Here is a 24,316-nt window from a genome sequence, read left to right as displayed (position 1 = left end):
ACAAGAGATGAGTACTTCAGTATGAATTTGAATTTTATTTGAACACAGCCATGCTCATTCATTTATGCGTTGTCTATGGATGCTTTAAATCTACAGCCACAGAGATGAGTAATTACAAAACAGACTGTATGGCTCACAAGCCTAAAATATCTAGCCTTTTAGGAAAAACTTTGCTGACCTTGGTCTAAAAAAATCCAACTCATTTAATGATGAGTAATAAAAAAGGAAAGGAAAAGGAAAGATTGCCAGTGTTAAAACAAAAATACTCTAAGAAAACAGTATTTTCTTTTTTTAAAATGAGCAGCAAAGCTTAGAAACAGTTGAAAAACACTCATGAGAACAATGATGCCACAGAGGAGATGAAAACTATAAAGAAAGAGTTCACCACAAACTTTTAAAACATAATTAAGCAATAGTTTCCATGAAGAAAAACTATAGAGGAAAAATATAAGAACTTAGGGAAGACGCAGTGAGAAAACAGGAGGAGACAAAATCTATGCTACTGAAACTTCAAAACATGCAGGAAAAACTCAACAAAGAAATGAAGATAAACAATGAAACACTAGGCACACAAAAACTACAAGATATCTAAAGGGACCTAGAGGACAGACACAAAAACAGGCAACAACATGAAACAAAAAATTTTAAAATGGTAACAAAGAAAATAATGGATATAAGAGACAAAGAAAATACAACATGAGAATAACTGGAATCCCCACATAAGAAATTCAGAATAATTTTTAAAAAAGCAAATATTTAAAAATAATTCAAGAAAACTGTACTGAAATAAAAGATATGATTATTCACTTGAAAGGGCACAATGTGTAACAGGGTAAAGTGACTCAGAATGGTCAACTCCAAGATATATGCTACTAATTAAGTTATTGGTCTTTAAGATAAAAAAAGAATCCTTGGGAAGCCACCCAAATGGACCAAGAGACTTGTAAAAAAAAATTACCCTCAGATTTCAACATAGCAGTATTCAATGCCACAACGCAGTGAAGAAATACCTGCAAGATACTCAAGAAAAGTATATATAAGCCAAAATATTTATACCCAGCCAAATTTTCCTTCAAGTACAAAGAGTACAGGTAAACAGTTTAGAACTATGCAAGAATTCAAGGAATATTGAAAACATGAAGCACAGAAACTGCTACGGGGCAAACTTTAGCTAATGAAGATATATATAGGGAAAATGGAGCTACAAGAATAGGCTATAAGCACAATATATTTACCTATAGTTCTAAAATGGAAGCAACGAAATAAGGTGACAGTAGAATGTACATGGCACTTTACAAAGACCAAAAAACAAATGAGAGGCAAGGACAGTGATGTAAAATAAGGTAAGTAAGTTAAGTACCTCAATTATCATTAAAAACTTACAAATAAAACTTTTTTTAAATGTTCATTTAGAAAGACAATAGTAAATACTAAAAAGAGTAATATTGAAAATGGGTGTAGAAAACACAGGGGAAGAGACAGAAAAGAATGCTCAGCATAGGACCATGCTCAGAGAAGAAACCAATATGTACTAACAAAAAAAGCAAGATCATTATAAAAACTTATGGGTATAAAGTAAAAACCACTATAAAATGCATGCCTTCCTAAAAAAAAACCCCCACAATAACTAGGTATAAAAATAATAAAAAACAAACACAACAATAAAGAACCACCTAGGGAAATACTTTTTGTATTCATTATCAAACACCTTCCCACACGGCAAGATCCACTAAAATTAATGGATGAAAAGAGAAAAAGACATTTGCATAGTCTCAGAGTATCTCTCCCAACATACTTCCCCAGTGTTGAGTTCTATCAAACATTTAAGGAAGAAATAACACTAATCTTACACAAACTCTTTCAGAAAGCAAAAGAGGGAAACACTCCCCAACTCCATGAGATAAACATAACTCTAACACCAAAACCTGACAAAGACATGACAAAAAAAGAAAATTAGAAACCAATATCCCTCATGAACAGACACCAAAAAAATCTCAAGAAAACATTAACAAATTATATCCAGCAAACAATAAAAATTATATACATCAGGTATCCAGGGAATGCAATCAATGCAACTCACAATATTAATAATAAAAGAGAAATATTATGATCTGTTTAACTGAGGAACAAAAAACATTTACCAAAATTCAATACCCTTTTATGTTAAAAATTCTCAATAAACTACAGGAGGAAACATTCCATTAGAAAAGGGCATGTTTAAAAAGAAAAATCTTCAGCTAATAGTCCACTTACTGGAGAAATCATGAACATTTCCCCCAAACATCAAGTATGACACAAAGATACCCACTCTCACAACTTCTACTCACCACTGCACCAGGGATCCTGGCCATTACAATAAAGAAAGAAAAAACAATAAAACTCATACAGATCAAAACTGTCTCTATTTGCAGATGATACTGTTTACGCAGAAAATAGTAATCTACAAAACTACTATTAGAATAACAGAATTTGGCAAGGTCACAGGAAACAAAGTTAATATATAAAACAATTCCATTTTTATATTCTGGTAGCAAACAACTGGAAAAAAAGTTTTTAAAAACAATTCCACAGAAGCATAAAACATAAAATACTTAGGAATAAAACCTTTTAAAAACATGAAAAACCTCTACACTGTAAACTACAAATCGTTGCTGAGAGAAATGTCGAAAGACTTAAATAAATGCAATGATATATCGTGGTCATGGATTGGCAGACTAAACATTATTATAATATCAATTCTCTCCACATTGACCTACAGCTTCAACACAATCCCACACAAAATCCCAGGAGGCTTATATTGCAGAAACTAATAAGCTGATTATAAAACTGAAATGAAAATGCAAAGGACCTGGAACATCTAAAGTAATCCTAAAAAAGAAGACCAAAGCTGGAGGACGTGCAGCACCTGATCTCAAGATGTCCTATAATGCTACAGTAATCGAGAGAGTGTGGTAATACTCGACCAGTAGAACAAGATCCATAATTAGACCTACACGTATATACACAAAAAATTTTGACAGAAGTACCAAGCTAACTCAATAAGGAAAGAGTCTTTCCAAAAAATGATGCTTGAAAAACTGGATACTCATGTACAAAAAAAGAACCACAACTTTTATGTCACATAACACACAAGAAGCTAAAACTAAAAAACTTCTAGTAAAATACACAGGATAAAAATCTTTGTGACCTTGTGGTGGACAAAAGATTCAAAAAAGCACAAACTATAAAAGAAAAAATGGATTTTCTGACCTTCATAAAAATTTGAAACAACCAATATGTAAACGGATAGTAAGTAGATAGTGGCAATCAGGTTTCTCAATGTCTGAAAGTTACAGATAAACAAGACAGGATAGTTAGCATGAACCCTGTGATACTGGATTAGAATAGTAGACATCAGCATGAATTCATGTTTAGCTTAATAGAGATACAAATGGGTACAGAAACAATTATAAATGTGTCTGTATACTGCGTTAGTGTATATATACATATATTACCAAGCTATCTGCTGAGAGGGCCCAGAAGTAATGATGCCCCAGTAGAAATATACATACACAGTGTCTAAATATTGGTTTTGAAATATCATTCTCCAATAAAACCAACCAAGGGTCCTTAGAGACATGGCTTATCCCAGACCTAGGATATGAAATATACAAAATGAGCCTGGAGTACATTGTAATGACAGAAAGTAAAGAAGCACTCAAAAAACAAAAGGATGGAAGCACGTAAAAGGGACACAGGAGACAAACTGAAAAAATTTCCAATGGCCAAAGCAGGCAAATTTGAGCAACAAAATAACACAGTATTGCATTATAACCCAAAGTATAAAACATTGATATAAATGGTTGAATAAAGATTTTTAATGGATTTCAAGCAATACGTGTAGATACTCCCCACTCCAGGAGATGGAGCTTAATTGCCAAACCACTACTCTCCCTTGAAGGTACGCTAGACCTAGTGACTTGTTTATATAGACTATGAAAATGGAAAAACAGTACCTTTACAGTGGAGAAACTTGACAAATACTACTCTAACCAAGTGATGAAGGTTAACTTAATGCCATCAGTAATATCATGTGGATATCATTTTCTCCTTGATATGACATAAACGAAGGACACTTCACCTCCTTGGTAATCTTTCCAAAAACCCTTAATCCCAGTCTAATCATGGGAAAAACATGATTACACAGATTGAGGGACATTCTACAAGATAGAGGGACAGGAGTCCTCAAGACTATCAAGATCATGAAAAACAACGAAGACTGAGAAACTGTCACAGGCCAGAGGAGACTGGGGAGGCATTACAACTAAATGCAATGTGATACCCTGAATTGGATTCTGCAGCAGAAAAAGAACATTAATGGAAAAATTGGTAAAACCCAAATAAACTTTGGTGGTTGGTAAGTGGCAAGGTACCAATGCCAGTTCTTGGTTTTAACAAACGTACCACAATAATATGTTAACAACAGAGGAAACTGGGTGAGAGGTATAAGGGAACTCTCTATACTACCTTTGCAACTTTTCTGCAAAGCTAAAATTATTCCAAAATAAAAAGTTCGTTTAAAAGAAATTTTAAACATTTGCTCTTCAAAAGACGTTATGAGAACAAATGGCAAGTCATAGGATGGAAGAAACACTTGCAACACATATATCAAACAAGAGATTTGTATCTAGAACATACAAAAAACTCTTGAAATTCAATAATAAGAAGGCAAACAATTTGATCTTAAGATGAGCAAAAATATTTAAACAGAAACTTTACAAAGGAGATATTAAGAACGGCCAATAAGCAAATAAAACTAATGATTAAAGACATCAGGCACAAGCAAAGCAAAACTACAAGGAAACATTACTATATATTCATCAGACTGGCTAAAATTAAAAAGGCTGACCACTCCAAGTGCTGACAAGGACATGAAGCAAACGGAACCCAAACACAGTGCTAGTGAAAATGCGAAATGGTTACAACAATTTGAACACTGCTTGGTAGTTTCTTAAAAAGTTAAATATCACCCACCAAAAGATCTACACATCCACTCATAGGTATTTACCCAAGAGAATTAAAATATATATCCATACAAAGATTTATACAGGAATGCTCACAGCTGCTTTATTCACAATAGTCAAAAGCAGGAAACAACTCAAATTTCCATCAACAGGTGACAAATTTGGTACATCCACACAACAGAATACCAATAAAAAGGAACAATCTACTGCTACACATAACATAGATGAATCTCAAAAACCACTACACTGAGTGAAAGAAGAAGAAATAGAAGAGCACCATATTGCATGATTCCCTTTATATAAAATTCTAAAAAACGCAAACTAACCTACAGTAACAAAAAGAACAGTGGTTGCTTAGGGCCAAGGGCTTTGAGGAACAGAATGAAAAGGGGCAAAAATGAAATTTTTGAGGGTAATGGAAATGCTCTACACCTTGACTGCGGCAGTGATATCCGCACAGCATACATCTGTCAAAACGTACCTAACCCAACACTTTAAATGGATACGTTTTACTTTATATAAACTATGCCTCGATGAAGCTGACTAAAAAAATACAAGAGGAGCCTAACGTGACATGACTACTAAATGTAATGTCATATTCTGGACAGACTCCTGAAACAGAAAAAGGACATCAGGTAAAAACTAAGGAAATCTGAATAAAGTATGGACTTCAGTACACAATTATGCATCCAGATTAGTTCATTAATTATAACGAAAGAACCATATTAATGTTAGATGTTAATGATAGGGGAGACTGGGTACAGGCTATATGAAAACTCTCTGTACTAGCTTCACAATATTTCTGTGAATTTAAAACTAATCTTTATTTTTTTTCCAGAAAAGTAATCTTAAATAAAAAGTTCACTTTTAAAAAAATACCAAAAGTACACTTAAGATTTGTGTATTTCTCTGCATGTAAATTTTACCTCAAAAGTTAAAAACCTAAACAAATACTGAACTTTCAGTTAACGATATATGTGCTGAAGAACTTAAGAAAGAAGTCTACTAATGTCTACAATTTACTTAGAAACGTACCTAAAAAATAAGATGGACTGACATATGGCTAGACAGATATTTGATAAAGAAAGTACAGTATAACGAAACTGTGGAATCTATGTGGTGGGTTTTCCAGTATTCACTGTAAAATTCTTCCAATTCTTCTAGATTCTTGAGCATTTTCACGGTAAAATGTTGGGGAAAGGGGAAAGACCACAGAGTGATATACTTCTTAAGACTATAAAAACAGGAGAAAAGGTAAGATAAAATAATAGAACTAAAAAACAAACGTATCAGTCACATCACCAAATGCAAATTAAGATAATTATAAAAATAAGATGTTTGGACTGAATCTCAAATCAGAACATGGCTTTATGCTGAATACAACAGACATACTTAAAACAATGTGATTCAGAGAGATGGGAAATAAAAGAAGGAGCAAAAGTATACAAGTAAATGTAAACCAAATGAAAATATGGGTTAAAATTTAACATCAGAGTAGGTGGAACTCAAGTAAAAAAGAAATAAATGAGACAAAGAAGAATATTTTCAAAGGCAAAAAGGCACGATTCATAATAAAGTTATCAATTATAAGTAGCTATGGACAACACAACACAGCAACAACATCCATAAAGCAAAATTTATAGCAGACAAAAGGAGAAATGGATATAGACATCCTAGTACTAGGGAGACTTTAATTCACCTTTTCTATCCCTATCAAAAGTGAACAAAAAAGTAAGAACACAGAAATGAACAAAAGCATAATGATATAGGCAACCTAAAAAGATAGAATAACATACTGAATCGATTTCAACCTGTATCCTAAAAATAGAGATTACTTCATTCTTTTCAAATGCCTATAAAACATTCATGAAAATAGACTGTATATTCAACCAAAAGGAAAAGCTCAATAAGTAGAACATTGCAAACAACACTCTCTAATCACAATGCAAAAAATATAGAGATTAATTACAAAATCAGAAAAAAGACAATCTCATCTAAAAGAACCAACATTAGGAAACCAATTAATATAATAAATTATTCCTATTAATAGATCTAAGAGGAAGCATCTCCACTAACCTTGACAATTTACTTGAAAACATTCAATCACAATTCTTGGGTTTTTTAGAAAATTCAATGACAAAAAAATACGCAAATCTTTAACATGATAAAACATTATCTTTCTTAAGCATCACCTTAATGGGAACATGCTAGGGGCATTCCCAATAAAGTCAGGTACAAAATTAATATACAGAAATTAACTGCTCACATATTACAAACAACTACCTGAGAGAAAATATAACAAAAGAATGAAGGAGGAGAAAAAAAAGGATGGGGGCATCATTTACAAAAGCAACAGCAAAGGTAAGCTACTCAAGAAAAAAATTAACAATAAATGTGCAAGAATCACAGAAAGAACTTTAAAACACAACTGAAGAACATTAAAAATAAAAAGACCTTAAATAATGGAAAATGATATTCAAAGGAAAATTTAAGGGGACCACAAATATTACAATATATTAAAAAGCCTCAATGACTTAAAATAGTACTCAATAGATGAATGGAACAAACATCCAGAAGAAAACCAAAATGTATAATTTGATATACGATAAAGGTGGCAACTGGAATCAATGGAGAAATCATAGACTCATTCAATAAATGAGGGTGAGACAACTCATTTTCTATCTGGGAAAAAGATTTGGATCCGTACAACAAATCGTACACCAGGATAAAATTATAATGGACCAAAATTTAAGAGTAAAAAATGAAACCAAAGAAATAAACAAAGGTGAACTCCTTTAAAATTTTGGCTTTGAGAAGGCTTTTCTAACTATGATTCAAAATCTAAAAGCCTTAAAAGAACAGACTGATAAATTTGACTACTAAAAAACAAAAACTTCCTGGTAAATAAGAGCAAAAGCAAAGTTAAAAGACAAACTATGAACTAGGAAAAATACCACAATTTATGACAAAGGACTAATCTATTATATAAAGAACTACTAAAAATAAATAAAAGAGCAACATCCTATTAGAAAAATAGGCAAGTTTTATGAACAAACATTTCAGAAAAAAGTTTTTCTTTGGCTTTTAAACATATGAAAAAAATACTCTCATAAAAAATACAGAAATTAAAATAAACCAAGATCTCATTTTCAACTCTTAGACTGGCAAAAATTCAAAAGTTTGAGAATAACATTTTGTTGGAAGAAATATGAGGAAAGGCACTCTCATACATTGCTGGGTGGGTTGCAAACTGACTCAAAACTACTGAAAGTATCAAAATTACAAACTTATATTCTCTTTAACTCAGAGATTCCAATTCTGTGAATTTATCCTACAGATATACTTGTACACATGTAAAATGATGACTATGCAAGAGTATTCATTATATGGTATTTTGCAATAGCAAAAGACTGAAAACAACCTCTCAATAAAACACTAGCTTGAAAATTATAGTTTATCTATGAATATAATATTATGCAACTATAAACATAAGTGTGAAATTTCTCTATAATAAAACGAAAAAACAGTTAAAATTAATAAAGTGAAAAACCAAGGTGGAGGACAATGTGCACAGCACATTTTATGTAAAAAGAAAGGGTAACAATCGACATACGTATTTGCACATATATACATACACATATGAACATGTTCTCTCAGAATACACAAATAAGGACGTTACTATGGGAAAGTGAGAGTTACGGAGGTTAGAAGAAAGCTCTTTATGTTCATTTTTTACTTTTTATTTTTGAGCCATTGGGAAACTATTACTTCTTCAGAAAACATAACAGATGAGATAAAGTTTCAAAAACAAAAAATCTCCTTTATACCTACATGTAAAAGAGAGGGCAAAAGGGGAAAAAAAGTAGCAAAGACTAATTGAACTAATGCTTCAAATGAAAGCAATATGAGTTGCTTAGATTCAACTCTACTAATAGACCAGAGAGCTGAGTAGCTTTAGGGAACAAAATTTTTAAAACAATAACTATTCCGGGCAAACTGAAGCAGGATAATAATTATTAGTCACTAATTAAAGAAAGAAAGATGCTACTTAGTCCCTCATTGGCATTATCATTAACACGATCAATGCCTACATTCTGATTATAATGTAATCCCTATGTATTACTTAAAGAATATATCTAAATGACAGCTGTAAATATTTCCTCCTTTCAAAAACCAAGAAAACATACCTGATATGGCTTCTTCTTGCTGGAGATCTGTGAATATCAAACAGTGTGTTTTCCCTCTTTTTTTGATGAGCTGGTACTTAAAGAAAAAAAAAAAGAATAACTAATTAGAAATTGATAAACTGATGCATTAAAGGAACAGACTTCTGTTAACTTCCTGAATAAGAAGCTAGTCATAAGTCTTCAAGTTCCGAATGCTGTCTAGAAGGAGCACAACAAAAATTAAAACTGTGATAATACTATAATTTGCAAATAAACATTCTAAAAAGATTTTAACTCTTTGCGACTTTTGGCTAAAGACTTCTCAGATACAACATCAAAAGCATAATGCATAAAAAAAATTGATAAATTGGAGTTCATTAAAATTACAAATTCTGGGGCTGGCCCTGTTGCCAAGTGGTTAAGTTCACATGCTCCACTTCGGTGGCCCAGGGTTTAGCTGGTTTGGATCCTGGGCACGGACATGGTACTGCTCATCAGGCCATGTGGAGGTGGCATCCCACATGCCACACCTAGAAGGACCTACAACTAAAATATACAACTACGCACTGCGGGGATTTAGGGAGAAAAAGCAAAAAAAAAAAAAGGATTTGCAACAGTTGTTAGGTACCAATCTAAAAAATAAATTGCAAATTCGCTCTTTAAAAGACATTAAGAGAATAAAAAAACAAAAACAAGCTATAGACTGATAAAATATTTGCAAATCATATATCTGATGGACTGATATCTAAATAACACGAGGAACTCTCAAAACTGAATAAGAAGAACACAAACAATTCAACTGAAAAATTGGGCAAGAAATGTGAACAGACACTTTACCAGAGACAACGTTAGCAAATCAGCACATAAAAAGATGCTCAACATCATTAGTCATTAGGGAAACATAAATCAAAACCATAACAGATACATAATAAAATTAATTTTAAAAACTGAGCAAGTGTTGCCAAGCAAAGGCAGCAAACGCAACCCTCACACACTCGTAGTGAGAAAGTAAGTGCTACAATCACTTCAGAAAACAGTTTGGCAATTTCTAGAAAGTTAAACATACACCTAATCATAAAACCCAGCCATTCTACTTCTAAATGTTTATAAGAAAAATGAAAACATATGTCCAAAGATTTGAATATGAACATTCATAACAACTTTATTTATAATATCCAAACACTAGAAATGTCAGCAATCCAAATGTCCATCAAATAATGAATGGCTAAACAAATAGTGATACATTCAAACAATGGAATGCCACTCAGCAATAAAAAGGAAGATACTATTATTATATTCAACATCATGGATGAGTCAGAATAATTATGCTGAGTGAAAGAAGTCAGACAAAAAAAGTATACACTGTATAAAAAATTCAAGAAAATGTAAACTAATCCACAATGACAGAAGATCAGATCAGTCGCTGCCTGAGGATTGGGAGGGGGAAAGCACAAGAAGGTTAGGAGTGGATTACAAACAGTCAGGGTGAAATTTGGGAGGTTGATGAACATGTTCATTATCCTGATTGTGGTGACGGCTTCACACGCACACAGTCATCCCTTGGCATCTGCAGGGGATTGGTTCCAGGACCCCCGTGGATACAAAAATCCACGGATGCTCAAGTTCCTTATATAAAATGGTTTAGTATTTGCATATAACCTACATACATCCTCCTATATACTTTAAATCATCTCTATTTATAATACCTAATACAATGTAAATGCTATGTAAATAGTTATTGTATTGATCAGAGAATAATGACGAGAAAAAAAAGTCTGTACATGTTTAGTACAGATGCAACCATCATAGACCTTTCAATCTGCAACTGGTTGAATCCCAAGAAGCAGAATCTGCGGATACAGAGGGCCGACTGTATACTTAAGGTATTTCAAACTTGCCAAATTGTACATGTTAAATATGTGCAATGGCAATGGACTATATTTCAATTATACCTCAATAAAGCTTTTCTCAAAAAAAAAGTATCTGGAAAAATGGTTCACAATCTTTTTTATGAACAGACCTCTCCCATTTTTAACAGGGCTATCTGTGACAGTGACTCCTAATTAGAGTAGAAGAATGTCTGCAGACTTGGGCAAGCTTCTAGTGAGAGAACTCTGATACACCCCTTCCAGAGAATCAATCATTGTCTTAGAGCATCAGAGTTGGAGTAATAAGACCTAGGTTCTTTCCTGAAAACACTATGCTAAGTGAAGGAAGCTAGACCCAAAAGGTAACATATAGGCAGGTCTACAGAGACACAAAGTACATCAGTGGTTGTCCTGGGTTGGGTGGATGGGAGTAGAGAAGTAACAAAATGTTCTGGAATTAGACAGTGGTGATAGCTGCACACTCTTGGGAATATACTAAAAACCAATAAAGTGTACAAATTAAAAATCAGCAAAATAGTGAATTTCATGATATGTGAATCATCTCTCAAAAAAAACTGGAGGAGTTCAATAGTGATGAGATTTCCCAAGTGCTGGAAAAAAGTCAATAAAACAGTACTTGTGGAGCTGATTACTTGACATTAGATTTAACAGCATTAAGATAAACTTTTTCCTTCTCAAAAAGAAAAAAAACCTAGGTTATTGGCCAAGCCGCAGCCTTGGACCACTTTTGTGACTTTGGCTAAATTACTTTACCACTCGGAACATAGAGATACCTACCCTAAAGAACTGCTGTAAATCAAAGTGATCAATAAAATATAAAGTAATACAAAAGTATGAGCAATATTTATTATTACAGTTCTTTAAATAAAATGTACATGTTCTATGTAATCCTATATTGGAACTACGTACTTCAACTTTTTTTCAGTTGTGTATGTGAATAGAAGCATATATAGGAAAAGATGTATGGAACCTACAAGAGATTTCATTCTTTTAAATTCAGCAACATTAATTTTTTAAAAGGGTGGAGCAGAATAAGCTAGTCAACTACAAAAAGGAAAGTTATTTAGAGTCTCCTACCTATTGGAGGTGCCTGGTATCGATCCACTGTTTTTCTTTGTCTCAAATTATATGGTCTATCATTTTCTTCTCCTTCTGCCTCTTCAACTTCTATATCTCCATCTTCCTCTTGAGATTCTAGTTTCCCCCAAACAAAAGAAAAAAAGGCACTGTTTTAATCCACAAGAACTGGTCCACTCTGGAAGTGAATATTTACATTTTATCTTTTATTCTTTCTGCACAGGTGACATTTAAAAGTGTCAACATTTTATAATACGGCGTAAGTAATATAATTAAAAATCAACCTGGGTAGATGTAAAAGCAAATGCCTTTTCTACAAATAATCAATATAGCTCTCTGCTAAATAAATCAATATGACCATATTTGATCTCTTGATTTACTTATGATCTTTTCGATCTCTTTGGTCATACAAAGCAATAATAGAAGATGATTCAAAACTTTACTATAGCAAAATTAATTCAACGCCCAATTAACCACTGAATAAGGTTAGTTATTCAAATACCATTTGGTAGTTCAAAAAAATATCTTACAAGATAATTGCTAATGTTACAGCAAGAGTAATTTTTGTTGGCAGTACAATATTTGTTCGGCTTCTTGACAACAGGTAAGCACGAATTAGTTAAGTTTTGGTAAGAAAATGCAGGTAGGAATTAGGAGGGAGCATGAAGCAAATTTCTGGGGTGTTGATAACAATTTCTTGACATAAGTGATCACTTTACAATAATTCACCCAGTTACACACTTAAAAAATAAATTATAATGTACATAAATCCTAAAAGTTTATTTTTAAAAAGTGGTTTGGCTATAGCTATGATGTGACATCTATTCACAGCTTAACATAAAACTCTGATGAAAATTTATCAGCTTATGGTCCCCAAACGCAATATACTTTTTTTTGCCTTTGCTGAGGAAGACTGGCCCTGAGCTAACATCCATGCCCATCTTCCTCTACTTTATATGTGGGATGCCTACAACAGCATGGCTTGCCAAGCGGTGCCATGGCTGCACTTGGCATCCGAACCGATGAACCCCAGGCCACTGAAGCAGAACATGCGAACTTAGCTGCTGCACCACCAGGCTGGCCCCAAATTATACTTTATGATTAACTTTTTAACCACAAGAATTGTCAATATAACACAATCATATTAAGACGTAGAAAAAAAATTTTAAACTACCAGTAATGCTGAAATAGGAAACTAAAAACGCAAAAGACTTTACATTTTACTAGTGACATCTGAAAGCTTATGCTGAGTTTTTAAAAATCTTTATTACTAGGTTATAGAGAAAATCAAGAAATACAATATTACTTATCTACATAATAATATAAATTACTTGTACCCAAATAAGTTGCTTCAAACCTTCAAAAAAGTTACTTTTTGAAAAACACCTGCACAATAACATATTATTACGGAAAGAAATTTTATACATGGCAAATCTACTTTGGAAACTCTACAAAGGTGTTCAGTTAATGAAAAGGCAAAAATCACATCATAAATCTGTCTCACCTATACTGATTTTCTCCAAAGGAAGCAACATAGAGGTTCTAGCTGTAACAACAATAATATTTGCTCAATAAAGTACCTTCATTAGAAATACTGGCTCTTCAAAACTTGCTAACAATGTATTAATTACAGAATTTGGGAAATAAACCCATTCTTCTCCATCTAAGCTATATAAATGGTGCGAACTAGTAAGATTTCCTGGTAAAAGATAACTACCCTGTATTTACAAAGCACCAAATCTTCTGAAAATCCACTTTAATAAAGAAGATGAACGCCTACAGAATTACATCCTCCAGATGTACTGGTCAACAATTTATAATGCTTGGGGGAAATGTGCTTTCATCGAGTTCCCAGCTCCAACCCTACAAACTCACAGGGGCTTCTTCAGTTCAGAACACAGACAGGCCTCAGAAAAGAATACTACACCTCCTTTCACTAGTATTAGCACTCCCTCCTTCTCTAAACGTCACTATTTGCTCCTCAGTCCATGACTAGATTCGTGACCCAAATAATCAGAGATTTAGAGGCCATAGATAAGGAGACTATGGATAGAGGCTTTTGGTTAGAAGATACCTAAATACAAAAGAGGCCTCACCTAACAAGCAAGGCAGCCCATGGTAAAATGCCACATCAGATTAGGTCGCCTAAGGACTAACGATAGGACTAATAAGACACACTGAATAATAATGTCTAGTGTACAATAAAGGCATTTTTCCAAATGAAGGAAATGAAAACTCAGAAAACCGATCAAATAAAAATTATTCCAAATTATACAATATAGACCTCTAAAGACAAAAATCAATATATACAAATACAGACCAATATATACAATATAGACCTGTAAAGCCAAAAATCAATATAGATAACTATTACTTGTATATCTTTTCCTTCCCTCCCATCTGAACTTTCTACTGTTTATTTCATAAGGTGCTTTACAAACCTTCTTCTTCACCCTCAGTAGAGACTTCATGGTGATTCTGTATCCCGTAACTATTTCTTCTTAATGACTTTCTTCGCCTTTTCACTCTTGAATACATATCCATGTTTTCCTTTTAAAGAGAAAAATCTGTCAAATATTAACATAGAATTTAGTCCCGGCTACAAATATTGTTAACCTGATGGGATATGCCCACTCAATAAAATTTACTGAGTACCTATGGGCAAGGCACAGATTTGTGAAAATGGAGTTTCCTGAATTCAATAAATGTAAAGAAGAAGAGGAAAAATAAAATTTATAAAATTTATAAAATTTATAAAATATTTGAAATTTAAAACTACAATGCCATAGACATACTTTTTCCCTCGATCAAATTACAGCCTAGTAGGACGGAATAAGATAAATCACAGATGACTATAAAAGAAAGTGAAACAAATGCCATAAAGAAAGGTACACAGCACTCTAGAATACAAAGAGATGACCCTCCTCTTGCTAAAAGTGGGCAGGGGAAGGAAAGCAGCATTTGAAATGAACCTTGAAACAGGTAGGATTCTGTTAGCCCCTAACCAGAAGTCTATACGGGAACAAGGATTTGTTTATATTTGGGCAACAATGTGTGAGAAGATAAAGTTGAAACCAGATTATGACGGTCAAAGCGTTTTTAATTAATTCAGTACAAAATGAAAAACCATTAAAGGTTCAGATCAGAAAAGTGACAGCATCAAAGCTGTACTTTAAGAAGACTCTCTGTCAAGTCCCAGTGGAGTTGCCCAAAAAAACAAATAAATAAAACAGGAAGACTCTTCTGGCAAAAGTGTAGAGGGTCTTTTGGGGAAGGTTGTGGCAAGTAGAGTATGGATAAAAGAAGAAAGCAAGCAATAAAATTCCAAACTAAATTAGAAATGAAGAAGGAGGATCCAGAAAATCCAAATGCTGCTCACTCTCCCTTTGAATTCCTCAATAAAAATAAAAAATACTCACAAAGGTTGTTAAAGTTAATACACTCACAAATTCTGTATCTGTCCACATTCGAAGTCGTTCTACTTCTCCTGATCGACGATTCCGTCTGATGTTAATGTTGTCCATTTCTTGTAACACAGCTTCAGCAGTACTACAATCATACAATAAAACTAGGGTTTAGACAATTGTGGGACCATACACTGTGACATACATGTAAAAGAGCTCTTCATCAATGCATAATTAAATCATCTCTGATAGGTATATATAACACCCCAATTAAATATCTCTTTCTGAACTAGCATCCATCAGAAGATGATGCCCAAAAAGAAGATCGAACCAGGATATGTTCTACCTTAATATATTCTACAAAGCAGAAGGCTTGTTTATAAGGCTCCAAATTTTTAAATCCATGATGCCACTACAAATAACTGACTACCAGATACAAGGCACTGAAAAAAAAGCAACTAATTCTTTTTATTTGAAGATGGTGTTATATAGGATAAAAGATCTGTGAAAAGTTTAAAGCCAATATAAGGTTAACTGAAGAGATATTTTTAGAAATTAGAGAACATGACATTCACAAAACACATGCTGACATTAGCACATTTTGTTTTTTAAATTTTTTAAATTTTTCTTTCTGCTTTTTCTCCCCAAATCCCCCCAGTACATAGTTGTATGTCCTAGTTGTGGGTCCTTCTAGTTGTGGCATGTGGGATGCCTCCTCAGCGTGGCCTGATGAGCAATGCCATGTCTGCTCCCAGGATCCGAACCAGCAAGACCCTGGGCCGTGGAAGCAGAGGACGAGAACTTAACCACTCATCCATGGGGCCGGCCCCCAGCACATTTTATCCTTTAAACACACTTACCTAGCACTTACCATATGTTCTGATACTGATCTAAGTACTTAACAAATAATAACTAATACTCAAATTTGACATTACCACTATAGAATATAATTTCACCTCCTGTCGAATAGGGATTATAGTGACCTCCCTTCTCCAAGTCATTGCAAGGATTAAGTAAGACGGTTTATTATCTGAGAAGAATGAAGTTTCACTGCATGTAGATGCTGAGCAGTCACCTAGTCTCACTCACTAGCTACATCCCACATACCCAGTCTCAAAAGACCTTCCATTCAAAATCTGGACTAAGCAAAACTATACTTACTACATATATCAATCATGGAACTTAATGTTATTTAAAAATTGTCAAAAACACAAATGTTAAACGAGTAAATAGTAAAGGACTATAGTAGTGAAGATAGAATAAAATTACTTTTTATATTATCCAACTATGCACAAGAGCTTAAAAAGGATGAGAAAAATTTAACTATTACATAAACTGTATTAAATCTGGTAAACTGACCAGAAACACAATCATTGCTAACCACTGTTAATTAGAATTAAGTTTTACAATAATTGTACTTATTGCTAAGTCAGTGCTTAAGTTATTTTAAAACATAGCTGGTGTAAAAATCAAATAATTAAATGAAACTGCTTATTGCATAAGCATTCATACCTATTTACTAGTTGATCAAATAACAAACTCTGGTTCACGCTTTCAAATCTGTTTTTCCTGGAACGACAACTTTTTCTGACTTCCATGTCACCATTTATACAAGAAAGGTCCCCATCTCCCTTCTTTTCCCCTCGAAGGGGATGGCTTCGAAGGGCTACAACAAGAAAGAGATTTCCATTTCAAAGTACAAAGTATAAGAAGGAGAAAAAAATCAAAAAATTACTTTTAAAAGACTACAAAAAGTTTAATATAACGTCTTAAATGACATTAATATCCAAAAATCTAAAATTTTCTGTAACTACAATCTGTCATAATAATTTAAATTATTCCAGTTGCACTGATTTCTCAACGTTTAACAATTACATATGTATTTACTATGACTGAAATCCAGTCACTTCCAATTGTATGCTGAGCATACCAGTAAAACTCTCTATTTTATCCCACTTTAACGCTTACTCTAACAACATTATAAGAATTTTAATACTAACCAGTTTCATAACAGAATACTCACATAAGCTACTATGTCCGTTTGGTAATGTAGCACCAGGCTGAGAAGTTAACCTAGAACACAATTATATTTAATATGCAAACACATCAACATTCATTTAAAGAAGCAAGAAATGCAATACTGGTGGAATCATTTTAATCCTTAAATCATCAATAATATGATATTACTTTTTTAAGAGTAAAAACAACATTTTTTACTCTAAGCTTGGTAATGTACTAACTAATAAAATATACTAGCTAAGAGTCACTTCGTTACTTCAAGAAAAGCTTTCATAGCAGATTATAAACTGAATTTACTCTTCAACTCTATAAATTAAAATTCAACGAAAAGGCTTAAGTTTTACATGTACCATGAAGTTAACTGATGCCGTAAGTAGCAATGGTCACAGACATTTACTATTGGTTTTAGTTGATAAAATATAACTCAAACAATGACAAATTTATTTAAACAGTAAATTTAAGAACTTTAAGAAATTTAAGAAAAAAGTACCATTTAATAATTTCTTCAAAATGTTTTACTACACATTCTAAACTGACAAATGAAAACTTAACTAAATTCTCAAAATAGTCATTGTACAATTCTTCCTTTGAGGTGGAGGAAGAGAAATGTTAAGTCACTAGGAAGATAGTTATCAAAACGTGAAGACGAAAAATGTCAGAGTGTGCCTTAGTAAAATTACAAAGTTCAAAAACAAAAACTAAATTGTTACATAACAAAAGAGCTGTCAACACAAACTTACTAAGGTATTTTTGAAACACCCAATAATTACTATTTTTGCTAAAGATAAAAAAAACAAGGGGAAGAACATTCAGAAAATAGTAAATACACACGATTGTCTTTTCTTCCACTACCCATGTGGTTTGCACAAATTTGTTAACTAAAATATTTTTAACTAAAATAGTCTAACGTTTTTGGTAACTCCAGCACTCTTCATGTTAAATTATAAATGTTAAACGTTATAAACATTAATTATAAATGCCTCTGTCTAATAAAGGTCACAGCTAGGATAATTAAGAATATGAACAAAAAATTCAAATTATTATGTCTTCAGACTGTCAAAAACACAAAAACAAAAAACTCCAGTCCTCCTTTCCCCTAGAAAACAACAAAACTATCTTGTTCTAATACACTACCTCTTGGAAAGTATTTCATTTTTAGCACCTTTCTATACAAAGCACACAATTCTCCTGACTATGAGTTTGACCTCAAAGTAACAAAACCGATGTATTAACAGGTCATTTCTTAGAAGATCAGACATGTGAAATTCTCTAGAAGCACTCTCAAAACCCATATAAACCACAGAAAAAAACAATTTTTTTACTTCATAGCCATACTTTGGCTTTGGACCCAACATAACATTAACTTAGTTCGATCAGTTTATTCACAAGTCTTGGCTCCAAATGAATTTTAGCTGTACACAAAACCAAAAGTTTGAAACTTTTCATACTTAAATTATTGAAAAGAATAAGATGCTAATCCTAAAATCATTCTACAAAAGAAATTTAAAACTTTTCCAAACAGCAATATCATTAGAAAAAAAGCACAATAAGCTTTTTGTCCATCTGAAGAAGATAATGATTACTTGGCTTTCATTTTGTTGTTAATGAAAGATCTGTTTTAGGCTGGGGGGGTCTTCAATCAATGCAACTATCTTACAATCATAGATTACTGTTATCACTTTATCATTATCATTTCTCTTTATAAAAAGGAGAAAGAAAAAAAGGAGACAGAATATGAACGACTTGGGTATATAGAGAGAATACTGGGATTTTTAAGGGTTGGCCTGCCTATACAATAATATATGTGGCTTAAAAGTCTCTTGAATTGGGGCTGGCCCAGTGGGGCAGTGGTTAAGTTTGATGTTCAGCTTCTCGGCGGCCCAGGGTTTGCCGGTTCGGATCCTGGGTGTAGACATGGCACCGCTTGGCAAGCCATGCTATGGTAGGTGTCCCACACATAAAGTAGAGGAAGATGGGCAGGGATGTTAGCTCAGGGCCAGTCTTCCTCAGCAAAAAGAGGAGGATTGGCAGTGGTTAGCTCAGGGCTAATCTTCCTCAAAAAAAGAAAAAAAAAGTCTCGAATCAATGTTCCCAAAAGTTAATCAGTTCAAATGTAACCAGGTGGGTTCACTGCTTAAATGAATCTTCCATTAAATCCTTTATGATTATGAAGTCTCCCTTGTTTTTTAATTTTTCATTTTTTCCTTTGCCCCATAAGCCCCCCACAGTACATAACTGTATATTTTCGTTGTGGGTCCTTCTAGTTGTGGCATGTGGGACCCTGCCTCAGCATGGCTTGATGAGCGATGGTAAGTCCCTGCCAAGGATTCGAACCGGCAAAACCCTGGGCAATGGAAGCAGAGCTCTGGAACTTAACCACTCTTAACCACCTCGGCCAAGGAGTCAGCCCCGCCCTTGTTTATTTTTAAAAAGTGGAGTGGGTGGTGGATATTTCCCTATATCTCTGTTTCCTAAATGTTTTTAAATGGAGACTGTATCACTTTACATTAGATGATTATTACATTAGCATTTTGCATACCTTTAATTACCTAGAGTAAACTACCAATGCAATACCAGACTTAAAAATCATTACTTATTCTCCCTTTCCCATATAAATCCAAGGCATTTAATGATTTATGAGGGTTTGAAACCTCAATTCAGCAAAAGTCTCAGTTTGGAAAGACCATAACCACTACCACCTTTCAACTCTCATGTGCCTAAGCAGTCTAACATAGGTGGCTACAATTCTGCCTAACCTCACTTTTCCCTCATCATCTGACCACAAAACAAAATTGTCACAGGTTACATTTACATGTACAGTTAGTCTTAGCAAAGATTTAATTTTGTCTGTATCTTAGAGTATGCCTTTCTATTATTCAAATGCATGCCACATTCTCCAGGTTGCCTCCTCCAACACACACGCACGCACGCATGCACACATACACACATAGCCTCCAAGTTAAATAAACGTCTAATAGCTAAATAAATGCCAGGTGATAAAAGTCAATAAAATGGGATTCCGTACTCAAAATATTTGTAAGCTACAACATCTATCTAGGTTAGCATGTATATTTGTGAATTTCTACATATAAGATAAAGAAAAATACATAGTAAAGATTTTTGGGCAAAAAAAGTTCCTCATTTTACAAAACATTATCATCATTGTATATGCTGATAAACTTGACCCTTCAAATATATAAGCCCAGATTTCTCCCCAAAAGAAAACTCATAATCTATCTCAAATCATTTATGAAGACTTCGCAGTTCCAGTTCCACTCTTACCTCTATTTTTATCCAATTATCTATCTCTAAAAGAAAAGTTACTTCACCAATCAACAGTAATTTCTTTAAAGAATTTAGTGGTGGTGACAAAGTCCTTTAGGATTCATTATTTTTCATAGCTAACAGTATTAGTAAAGAATTAGTAATTCTTATCTATATTCAATTTCCCTCTAAATGAACTATATTTGTAATCTGTAACAAAATTATTTTAGTGAAGAAACTTTATTAATTTTACCTTAGATGCTCATAATTACCTTAGATTACCAAAATAAAGAAAAATAAATCAGGATTCTCAGGTTCACAACATAAAGACAAACATAAGCCCTCAAATAAATCCTGAATTTTGTATTTATAATATCTCAAAATCTAAAATATTTTTAACAGAAGTTTTCCTTAAAATTCAATTCTGTTGAATCTAATAAGTCAAACAGCATTTTCTTTTCAGGTCATCTAAAACACTAAAAGATTCTAACAGTGTATCACACTCCTAGATGAAAGTTTAACTAAAAAAAATTTTTAAATTGTGTTAACTGCTAAACATTATTCTTCTGCCAAAAGAGAAACAATAAATTTTGTTAGTGCTCATTATTTCTTAAGCTTTTAATTCCAAATGTACTTAGTATTTTTTTAAAAGGAGCATGACACTCTAAGGTACCCAAATGGAAGGAAAACTCTCTCTCTCCCACCAAAATCTTTTGAGCCCTTTTTATATGAAGAACATGATCAAGACCAATTTCCATAAAGGCCTTATGAGTGGATAAGATGTGGGAAATCTAGTGCATTACACACTTATACTTGAATTAAACTGTTACAATTATCTTACAGTTAAAGGTCAAACTTTAACACTAAAAGAATATTTTTTAGAAACATTCATCTAGAAAAAGAAGTGTAACTCACTCATTTAATAAATACAGGATACAGATTATAACAGGTAGATCAAGTCTAGAAGTGTAATTAAAGGGCAGTGTTCATTTTAAGTAATGTCTTTACAGTGATCTGTATCTGCTTCATCTCACAGATGAATGAGCACGGGAAAGGAAAAAAAAAAAAGTGAACAGACTATGATTCACAAATTTTTCTACTCAGTGCCCAAACAACGCAAAAGAAATAATTTAAAATAAAGTGGTACCTTTTCTGGAACATACTGAAATAGGTACAGACTCTTTAGGGACTAGTAAATGTACACTGCCTGTCAAAGTCTATAACCCCAAAGATTTTTTCATTAAAGAGCAAGAGTATCCATTTTGATATAGAATCAAAATATTTTTAAATACTTCAAGGAGGAAAGAAACCAAAGGATTTCCCTTTTACTTTTGTTTGCAGTCGGCACATCATTAGCATTTCTACATCAAAGACTCTGGAGAAAAAAGAAACTAAAGACTCTGAGATCAAAGTTTAAATCTTTTCTCTGTGTGCGCCTACCCTCTCTACATTAAATTATTACCACTTACTTTAGTAAGTGAGTAAAATTAAGTTTTCCTGATACATATTGAACTCAACACAAAGCAAATTTAAGCTGAAAACAAGCAGACAGATGAAAAGATTTCTTTAAAAATTAATTTAGATTTTATTATATTTTAGTATATCAATTCAAGTGGAACATTTAATAATTTTAGAAATGGGAGATTTTTATCTTATTTTCAAATAAAAAATATAGTTCTAATCATCTGTTTTTATTTAAATTTTCAGGACTATAAACATGAATGCATATTCAGGACCTACCTATCAAAACCCTTATTGTTTTAGTAATAATAGTTTCTATTACATACTATATATTTTTATAAAACAAATATATTTTATGACATATTTAGAGGCAATAAAATTACATACAAAAAGTACAAAATAAGTTTAATACAATTTATAAGTATTTCTAGACTAGTGGCTTTACAATTTAAGAAAATTAGCATTAGTATCAGCCCTGAATCACATCAAATAATTCATGAAAAAATAATCAATGAGCCACCACTTCTCACCTGGCCTGTCCAGTTGATATGTTCCATTCCTCTCGCTGACCAGTACTTCGTGATTTTGATTTGTCTTTGCAAACAGAATCAGGTTGTTTCAAAGTGCGTTTGGCTGGAGGAGACACTTGGCTATCACTTAGACTACCATCAACTTCAGCTTTCTGAAAGATAAAGTTAAAAATATATTTATTACTCCTATTGCAACACATAGAATTCTTCAATTCTTGGATAAAGTACAGTATTTATTCAACGAATAAATATTTACTGAATGAATCACTCTACAAGTGTAGCAAAATGCAATAATTTGTACACAAAAAAGAGAGAAAGATTAAATTTATAATTAGAAAGGTATATTTTGTTTCCTGTTTTTATTTTAAAATAGTTTCAAGCCTACAGAAAAGGTGTGTGTACCTATCTTTTTATGACACGATTCTTCATTTCTCTCCTAAATACTCCAGTGTGTACCTCCCAAAACAAGGGCACTTTGCTAATTAGCATCATATAACTCTCCCAATCAGGAAATCAACACTGAAGTAACACAGAGCCAATCCACAGATGCAGTCAAATTTTATCAAACGTCCCAACGATGTCTCCCTTTCCTTTCTGGTTCAAGATCCTATCCAGTAAGACATACTGTATTTAGTTATCAGATCTCCTCTGTCTGCTTCAATGTGAAAGTTATTTAGTCTTTCCCTATCTTTGATGCCCTCGACTGTAAAGAAAGAGTACAGGTCTTTCATTTTCAAGGATGACCCTCAATCTAGGTCTACCTGATGTTCCTCATAACCAGATTCAGGCCATACATTCTTGGAAAGAATGTACAGAAATGATATTGTATCTACTATAACCTATCCATTATTAGGTATAATATTGATCACTTGGTCAAACTGGTGTCTGCCAGGTTTCTCCACTGTAAAATCACTATTTTTCCCTTGGTATTTGATTAGATTTTACGTGAAATTATTCTCATAATTCAACCAATACCCCGTTCCTCATCAAACCTCCACCCACCAGTTGTAGCATTCATTTACTACTCTGGCCTTTATCCAATACCATTATGATGGTGATTATCTAATCCCCTCATTCCCTCTACATTTTTTAGTTGCCATTCTACTTTAAAGAGCTTTCCCTCCCCACCAACCCAATTCATTTACTCACTTATTTATATCAGTATGGACTAGTGGATCCTTATTTTATTCTATGGGTTATAATCCATTATTCTATTTACTTTCTTGCTCAAATTAGACAAGATTTGGCCATCAGCAGTCCTTTCAAAGCGGTTCCTGTAATCTTCTGTCATGTCCCTATCATTTTGAGTAGCTCCTTACCTCCTGGCACAAAAGAAATCTCTAGGCTCATCTTGTACTTTCCCTCTCTGACCCTAGAATTAGTGATTTCTCCAAGGAGCTCTGGTTCCTTTTAGTCAAGGATAGTATTTAGAAACCAAGATCTGGACACTAAGGGTGCTTACTGGTACTGGGGTTTCACTGCTATTGAGTCCTCTCAGCAGAG

The 24,316-nt window shown here is 33.1% G+C and overlaps 1 protein-coding gene across 6 annotated transcripts in view; it reads right to left on the bottom strand.

Annotated features, from left to right (window-relative positions):
• The window catches only part of ATAD2B (ATPase family AAA domain containing 2B), a 156,353-nt gene that overhangs the window by 112,836 nt on the left and 19,201 nt on the right, over positions 1 to 24,316 (bottom strand). For all 6 annotated transcript variants that reach the window (XR_011426160.1, XR_011426159.1, XM_070235853.1 and 3 more), the window contains exons 2-8: positions 22,814 to 22,965; positions 17,563 to 17,612; positions 17,052 to 17,205; positions 15,582 to 15,684; positions 14,577 to 14,685; positions 12,136 to 12,252; positions 9,191 to 9,266 (exon numbers count right to left, since the gene is read on the bottom strand). Coding sequence is in view for 4 of the 6 variants with exons in the window: in XM_070235853.1 (XP_070091954.1) it covers positions 9,191 to 9,266; positions 12,136 to 12,252; positions 14,577 to 14,685; positions 15,582 to 15,684; positions 17,052 to 17,205; positions 17,563 to 17,612; positions 22,814 to 22,965 (761 nt within the window). In the remaining 2 variants the exon portion in view is untranslated. The remainder of the gene's footprint in view (positions 1 to 9,190; positions 9,267 to 12,135; positions 12,253 to 14,576; positions 14,686 to 15,581; positions 15,685 to 17,051; positions 17,206 to 17,562; positions 17,613 to 22,813; positions 22,966 to 24,316) is intronic.

Source organism: Equus caballus, chromosome 15 (assembly GCF_041296265.1).
Source record: "Equus caballus isolate H_3958 breed thoroughbred chromosome 15, TB-T2T, whole genome shotgun sequence".
In the NCBI taxonomy this organism is placed as follows: domain Eukaryota; kingdom Metazoa; phylum Chordata; class Mammalia; order Perissodactyla; family Equidae; genus Equus; species Equus caballus.
Note: the sequence above shows the minus strand (reverse complement) of the source record. Positions and strands in the feature narration are given on the sequence as shown.